The sequence below is a fragment of the Ctenopharyngodon idella genome, chromosome 1, assembly GCF_019924925.1.
Source record: "Ctenopharyngodon idella isolate HZGC_01 chromosome 1, HZGC01, whole genome shotgun sequence".
NCBI lineage: Eukaryota > Metazoa > Chordata > Actinopteri > Cypriniformes > Xenocyprididae > Ctenopharyngodon > Ctenopharyngodon idella.
The window spans coordinates 33,726,719-33,734,564 of NC_067220.1; the positions used below are offsets into that span (position 1 = coordinate 33,726,719).

General features: G+C 36.6%; 1 protein-coding gene and 1 long non-coding RNA gene across 3 annotated transcripts in view; one reads left to right on the top strand and one right to left on the bottom strand.

Moving 5' to 3' along the window:
* si:dkey-28b4.8 (sarcoplasmic/endoplasmic reticulum calcium ATPase 2) overlaps positions 1 to 2,775 on the top strand; it is a 29,166-nt gene extending 26,391 nt beyond the window's left edge. For both annotated transcript variants that reach the window (XM_051902195.1, XM_051902206.1), the window contains exon 23: positions 129 to 2,775. In XM_051902195.1, the coding sequence (XP_051758155.1) occupies positions 129 to 416 (288 nt within the window). In that variant the 3' untranslated portion in view covers positions 417 to 2,775. The remainder of the gene's footprint in view (positions 1 to 128) is intronic.
* Positions 2,776 to 3,204: 429 nt separating this feature from the next.
* On the bottom strand, positions 3,205 to 4,426 carry LOC127517454 (uncharacterized). Its single transcript, XR_007931250.1, has 5 exons — positions 4,279 to 4,426; positions 4,042 to 4,172; positions 3,908 to 3,964; positions 3,680 to 3,793; positions 3,205 to 3,597 (listed from the first exon to the last, which is right to left on the bottom strand). It is a non-coding gene; the product is annotated as an uncharacterized LOC127517454 (long non-coding RNA).
* Between the last annotated feature and the right edge of the window lie 3,420 nt (positions 4,427 to 7,846).

Consider the following 7,846-nt stretch of genomic DNA (forward strand, 5'->3'; position numbering starts at 1 on the left):
TCCATGGAAGATAGAAAGTCAGACAGTTTGGAAAGACATTAGGGTGAGTAAATGATGACAGAACTTTCATTTTTAGATGAACTGTTCTTGTAAGTTATATCCGTTTCTGTTACTGTTTATCTCTGTAGGTCATATTTCAGATCAGGCCGTTGTCTTGGCCTCAGTGGGTGACTGTTCTGAAGATGTCTCTGCCTGTTATTTTGATGGATGAAGCCCTGAAGTTCTTGGCCAGAAACTACATAGAGCCTGGCAATGAGTTGCTGCTGGACGAGGACGGAAATGCTACCAGGGGAGTGATTGGCAAACTGCAGCGGGCATTTAGGGGTGTGTCCTGGTCATTTGTGCTCATCTCTGCCCCATTGCTGGTCTGGATCTTCAGCCTGGACTCAGACATAACCAATATCTTCTGGGATTAGAAAGAAGGAGTATGTGTGAGAGTCTATGTGTGTGTGAGTATGTCTGAGTCAGAGAGGCAGACAGAAAAGTGGATGATATACAGAAGCAGTGTATGCATCTAATGTAGAACGAATTTTGTGCTCAACATGAAAAACAGTATGAATGAAAAGTTACGGAGCCACTAAAGGGATATGGTGAAGGAAAAAAATATGAGACGGGAGGAAAAATTATATGTCCGTGCTTTTGTTTTCTCTTGCAAAATATTTGCGTTCCCCTGAGAAACTTTGCGTTCGCTCACAAAGAACACAAAAGTTTTGCGAGTGAACACAAAGTTCCCCAGGGAATAGAGCTGTCAAAAGTACCGACTTCGGTACCTATCGGTACTGAAATTTTAAAAATGTGACGCTTTGAGCGCTGTTGAGCGGATTCGTAAACCTCTGATTGGCCATTGTGTTCACACGCTCATCAGATATGTCTATGATTGGCTACAATGATCAACGCATGGATTGAAAGCGTTTTGAAAGCACGTTTGGGAGCGTTTGAAAGCAGGCGTCTGTCAGCGGACTGGTCCGAAATAGACACCTGCTTTCAAACGCTCCCATGTGTGTCTGTGTAAGCGCTCGGTGAAGAGCGTCTATTGATGACATATCCGATGAGCCGTGAACACAATGGCCAATCAGAGGTGTTTACGTTTACATTTTTAAAATTTCAGTACCGACTAGGTACCGAAGTCAGTACTGACAACATTACCAGGGAACGCAAAACACTTGCCAATGGAAAGCAAAAGCATTTAAACATATTTTTGCCTCCCACCTCATAATTTTTCCATCACCATGTAAAGGAGCTCCGTAAAAGTTAGAGCAGGACCAGGACAATCACAGATAAATGAATGCTGGGAAAAGCTAGGGGCAGAGGGAGAAAAATTAAATTCAGTCTTATAAAATGGCAAGTGATGTGCTTATGACCAACTACTTCAGCCTTCCATGTGTCACTGGTTTTGCATTTTTTTTTTTTTTTTAATTATTTATTTTTTGAAAATGAGTTGAAAATGCACATATGTCTGTATTACTTTAGGCCTGAAATTTTAATACAATTTTAATTTTAGCTATTTTTATTTATTTATTTTTTAATTAGTTGCCTTTTAAAGGTTATACTTGTGTAATTTTTGTATTACTAACGTCACCAAACGGAAATGCCATATGTTTGCTTAATCAGCCCGAACGGGTGAGACATAACAACTAACCATTAGCATGAATTTAGCAGCACTATCCCTTTGACTGACCTATCAAACACAGTGGAAACTTTGTTTGGTGCTGCTATTGCCACAGAAATGACACACTTTCCCTAAAGAAATATGGCTAAAACACCCCACAACCATTGCAATTATCTGTCAAAGAATTTTTCCATGATAAATCACATTTTAACCACATTCTGCCACATACATTCAAATGTTTGTTGGGCCTTAGCCATTTTTATTAAATGTTTAGAGGTTATTAAGAGGTTTAGAGGTTTTTAAGTCAAAGGGAATTGGAAAAGTAAATATCCCAGGAAGAGATTTCAAAAATGACTTTTTTTTTTTTTTTTTAAATACCAAGTTCCGTAAGTTATTTGTTTAACATTACTTCACTTGTGCTTGGGGTAAAATACTCTTTTTTTTAGCAGCATACAATACTCTTGTTTCCGGTGTTTTATATTTACTACTTCTTTGGTACCATTTTTTTTTTTATCAAGTCACAATGTCAATCATCTCTATTTTGGCATGCCATTCATTTTAATTTCCTCAAATTCCCACACTCCAAGGGATGTGACCAAAAAAAAAAAAAAAAAAAAACCTTTAAGTATCTTACCTGGAACATTTCCTCGTCATTTTTGAAGATTTTTTTATTTGGATACGCCAGCTTATACCATGAGTAATTTAAACTGGTCATACAAGTCCCATAGCATGCGGTGTCACATTTCATTCCCTTTTTTAGGGGGTTGGGGTTTTGGAACTTTCACGCTCACGTTGAATCATTACTTTCAAAATGACAGTGGGGATTTTTACAGATATTTTCATTGTGACTGTTTTGTTTTTTATTCATGCTTGTATGGCAGGGAATGTTGTTTTGTCTGCCTTTATCCTTTAATACGACTCTTGTTTCCCATGAGTCTGACCAGCTACTATTCATTGGGGACAATTTATTGCTTATTAAGACCAAACATTATATCAGGTGTCCAGTTATCATACTACGCTTATCAGATGGATGCTGAAAACGTTTGGCAATAACATCTGTAATTGATCAGAGCCCAAAAAAGAAAGTTTCAGGATCGGTTGTTGTTAAGAACAGAGCGATTAAGGTTTCCATTTCCATACTAAGATGTCAAGTTCTCGGGGGGGGGGGGGAAGGGAAATGTTCAAGTTCATAACCTGTTTATTTCATGTCTTTATCCTTTTGGTCATTGTTTCAATCATCTATCTGAGTCTTATTTTAATGTTTGCTTTTTTTTCATTGAAAATCATTCCACAAAAAGGAGCTTTATACAAGAATGAAAATCCTGTTCGTTCTATTTGTCATTTAGATTCTATTTATTTCCTACTTCTTGAAAAAGACATTGAATTTTGTAGTATTTTGTTATTCATGCAGTTGATACCATAATTGTCATTTAATCGCTGTTCCATTGACAGGGAAATGGAAACTGCTTCATGAAATGGAAAATAAACTCTTGATTTAAAATTCTTTAGCTGTGTTTGTGTCTTGTAGCATTTTGAAACATTTGATGAAACAGATTGGATAAATACTACTGTAAATAATAAAATGTAAAACATGATTATTTTTTTCAAAATTTTTTTTATTGAACTATATATTTATATTTATCACAATAAAAAAAAAAATACATATTTTCAATTTGTACCAGAGTTCAGGTGCACAAACAATGTATAAAACATATCATATAAAAACATATAAAAACATTAATGATAAATTAATTAAATGATTAAATGATAAATAAAAATATAAAGTTTATAAATATAAAAGTGGCAGGATACTTTTTAGCTTTTTAAGACACTTGAGGACACACATGTTCCATTATTTGAAAACACACCCCAATGACCTGATTCTCAAAAGCTCTAGTTCTGTCCCACAAAGAGAGTTGTTGAATTTCCAAGGGGCACGAGGGTTGTGATATATTGCACGTTTTTTCGTCTTCTGAGCACATGTGCATCTGCAAATACAAAGACACATTGCAACTCATCTTGTGTAATATTTGCATATACACTGCATTCATCTATAACACTTTTCATTACCTGTAAGTTATTAATTAGGCCTTGAATTTCATTCTTGATTTTAAGGCCATCTTGTTGGAATGCCACATCACAGTCATAGTAATCACCAAGTTTCTGTAAAACTGCACACTTTGTCTGAGAAAAGAACAAATGCATATATTGTCAGAGATAGGACAGTGGCTAAACACTTTCAATTAACCAAACTGTACCGGATAGCTAAAAGGAACAATGTCAGCCAGACTAACTTACCTCTCTAAAGTCATTTTCAGTAGAGATGCCACTGCTTGCACTTGAAGTAGGTGTGAACTAAATATACAAATGGAATTATCATTACATTAAAAATGAACTAAAAATAGACTAAAATCAATGACACGCGTACTTACATTTTCTGTGGTCAACATTTCTCTTATCCTGTCAACCTGCAACCTTATATTTGAGCAGGTGTCTATAATGGGTGCAAAGCTGCCAGACTTCACACACAGCATCATAAGGAAGGCATAAATCATAAAATGCACTGTAAAACAAAACCCATGCATGTTCATCAACAGAAAGCTCATACACTGACAAAGCAATGATATTCCAAGTAATTCATTCATTTACTTAATCATATAAAGTCTTACTTGTATCTCCTTGGTGTCAAACACAAATTCTGTGCTGGTAGTGTTTTAGAGTTGGGTACCCTGTCAGAGGTCAACTTCTTCTGCACGGCTTCCTGGCTCTCCATCTTATATATCTTGAGGTTCTATCCTCTTTCAACACATACTTACACACTTCCAGGACTGGACTCAAAACTTTCATAGAAAAATCCTGAAGAGTCATCAGATTTCTCACCAGGCTAGAAAGTGTACGCTTATTCTGTGTGGGTGTGTTCTAGGACTGATTGGACATGTCTCAACGCTATTGTTAATTCGTTAGAATTTCTTTTTAACTGATCCCTCCTGTAAGCTTACTGCTTGTCACTTCCTCCTGGGGAACTATTGGAAATGATGTAATTCTGCATAGTATTCCCAGAAAATTTAACTACTTCAGTTTGTCTACTGCTCAAACAGGTCAGTGGATGACACCACAAATCTCTGGCACACAAACTTTTGGATGATTGGTCAAATTTGTGTTATTTATTCTTCAATTAAAACTTTTATTTTTCAATTTTTAATATATTTTTTATTTTATTTTTGCAGTAAAGCAGGAAATTGGGCTTAAGTTAAAGATACTAAGTTTCTTGACTGGCAGATCTCAGGTGGAAAAAAAATTGCAACATGACATTCCGGTTCCTTTCAGATCTTTCTTCTGGAACAGCCGTGTTAACAGCACTGTAACCTTTCTGAAAAAGCATGATAATGGCTGTCCTTTGACTTTCTGCCACAGCACTATATAAATTGCTTTGACATCACTATTTGGTACGGCAATGCACTGCACATTTTATTGTACATTTGTATAATGCACAGTATTCATTTAAACATGCATTACACTTCATATTTTGTCTGTTATGCTATTCATACATCCATATGGGGATATGGGTCATCTCCACCAATATTCAAATTAACGGTCAACAAATATGCTGGTTCTCAATCTTTTTCCACTAGTAAGGTTACAGCCTAGTAAAGTAACATTACTCATTTATTATTACCAACCCCAAGCCTATAATCCTTAAAAAATACATTATTTCAACCCTGCCATCAGTTTAGTTTATAAATGATACGTTTTGTATACATATAATATGGAATAATTATAGTAGTAAATAGTAACACTTACTTGTGATGTGCTTTGTAATAGCCAACACATTATAATTATATATATTTTATACACTATAATATTATTATAATGTGTATTGTGATATATATCACACAAATTAAAATAAATTTAATAAATTAAAAATGAATAACTCTTAAAATAATTTTTGTATATTTATATATAATATACATTAGGGGTGGGAGAGAAAAAAATCGATCCATTGATGCATCGCGATTCTCTCTCCGACGATTCCGGATCGATTCTGAGAATTTCAGAATCGATTCTGAGCTTATAGTTTTTAACGAGATGCGCGATGACGCCGAGTGTGCTTTAGAAACACCCGGATTCTGCTTGCTTCCAATTCCTCACACACATACACCACTCGAATCTTCCGCAAAATAATCATTCATAAAGTTCGGAAAGGTTGAAGCGAAATACAAAGGACATTCGCGGGCTTCACTGCACAGGATGGCCTGTGAGAGACGCGCGCTTTGTTTGATGTTACACTTACACATGCAGTGCGCGGTCTCACCCGCCGGTATTTTCCTTACAAATGCTCTACGAAGTCATCATTTATGTCGTTTGAAATGCAGTGGACTTATATATTTAATACATGAAACTCAGAATGCTGCTTTCAATATCAAATGCTGACGCATTTTTTTGTGAAAAGTGCTCGCGCATGCGGCTGTGCGCGACTCCGTGTATGTGGTTTAATGCACTTGCGTCTCAAAATGGTTTTATAACGCAAAATTAATGTAAACACAGCCAGTAATGTCTTAAGGGATTAAACGCAAAGGACAAACCACATTACTTCTAATATTTCAAAAGAGATGCGTGCGTGAATGCAGGTTATTAGAGCTCCTGCCGTCTACAGATTGAATTTAGGCTTTTATTCACACATAAACATTGATCAGCGAACATAAACAGAAGCTCAAATGCTTGATGTGCGAGAAGAACAAACCTCATTGTTTCTTGCAGGAAGCCCAAACGAGCTGCGTGACACCAAAGAATGAACCCCACTGGTTCTCCCATGTCTATCAAGCATGCTTGTGCTTATGTTTACCATAATTTTTGCTTTTGTGTGAGCTAACTTTAAGGGCCCAATCATACATCCGGTACAATGCAAGGCCAGGCGCAACGCAGGTGTTTCAGCCCAGCACAGTTATCATTTTCACGTCCAGCGCCCACGCTGTTTAAATAGCAAATGCACTCAAACCAGTCTGTTCACCCATGGGTGTTCTGGTCTAAAAAAGAGGTGTGTTCAGGTGCATTGTTGGCGTGTTGCTATTTTGAGGCAACTGAAAACAACTGCGCCATTGACCAACAAAAACCTGGTCTAAAGTCAATGGCGCAGTATTTTTATTTTTTTGTTATTTAAAGGGCGTGTTATGCCCCTATAGACGGGTGCACAATGCACGTACACTCTGCTTATTACACACACAGGGACCAATGATGCCAACTGCTTTCAACTGAAAGTAGCTAAAACGGTAGCTAAATGTCACTAGATGACATCATAATGGCAAATTCATTCATATATAGATTCATTGATCTATATAGAGAATAGAGATCAGTGGGCAAAATAGTAATCTAGATAAAGTTAGTCCAAGAAGTTTCTAAATTTGTCCCTAAACTTTTGAAAAAAGTATCAAAAGGGGCGGGCAAGTCACTAAATCTAGTGACAAAATCCCTAAATTGGCAACACTGACAGGGATGCGGGGCAGCACACAAACATGCCAAATATTAAAAATAAAAGGATTACAATGTAAAAGATTATTATTGTGTAGGCTACATAAAGATAAATATGACAACATGTCATAACTGATAGTCATTGCATATATCAGAATTACCTATTTGCAGTAGGCCTGATGACGAAAGAAATTATTTCACCAATCGTGGCAATACACACACGTATTTGAAGGTTGAGGGTGTCTATATTCCATGTAAATAGCAATCAGCCATAGTGCAATCACACCTGGCTTTTGAAGGAAATGGGAGGTGACACTCTGATTAGTTTATTGCACATTACACCAAAAACACACCATGACTCATTAAAGGATTAGTTCACTTTCAAATGAAAATTACCCAAAGCTTTACTTGCCCTCAAGCCATCCTAGGTGTAAATGACTTTCATCATTCTGACGAACACAATCGTAGAAATATTATTAAATATCCTGAGGCAGTATGCATCACCAAACTAGTATGAGCTGAAGAAAGTGCCTCCATCCACATCCATCCAATATAAACATATTCCACACGGCTCCGGAGGGTTAATAAAAGCCTTCTGAAGCAAAGCGATGCGTTTGTGTAAAACAACAACAACATATTAACCAAGTTATGAAGTAATATATCTAGCTTCCACCAGACCGCCTTCCGTATTCAAATTACGGAAAAAAACTGAACTGGTGTCGCGTCAATTCCGTAAGTTGAATAGGGAAGGCATAGAACGTACAGTGTAAG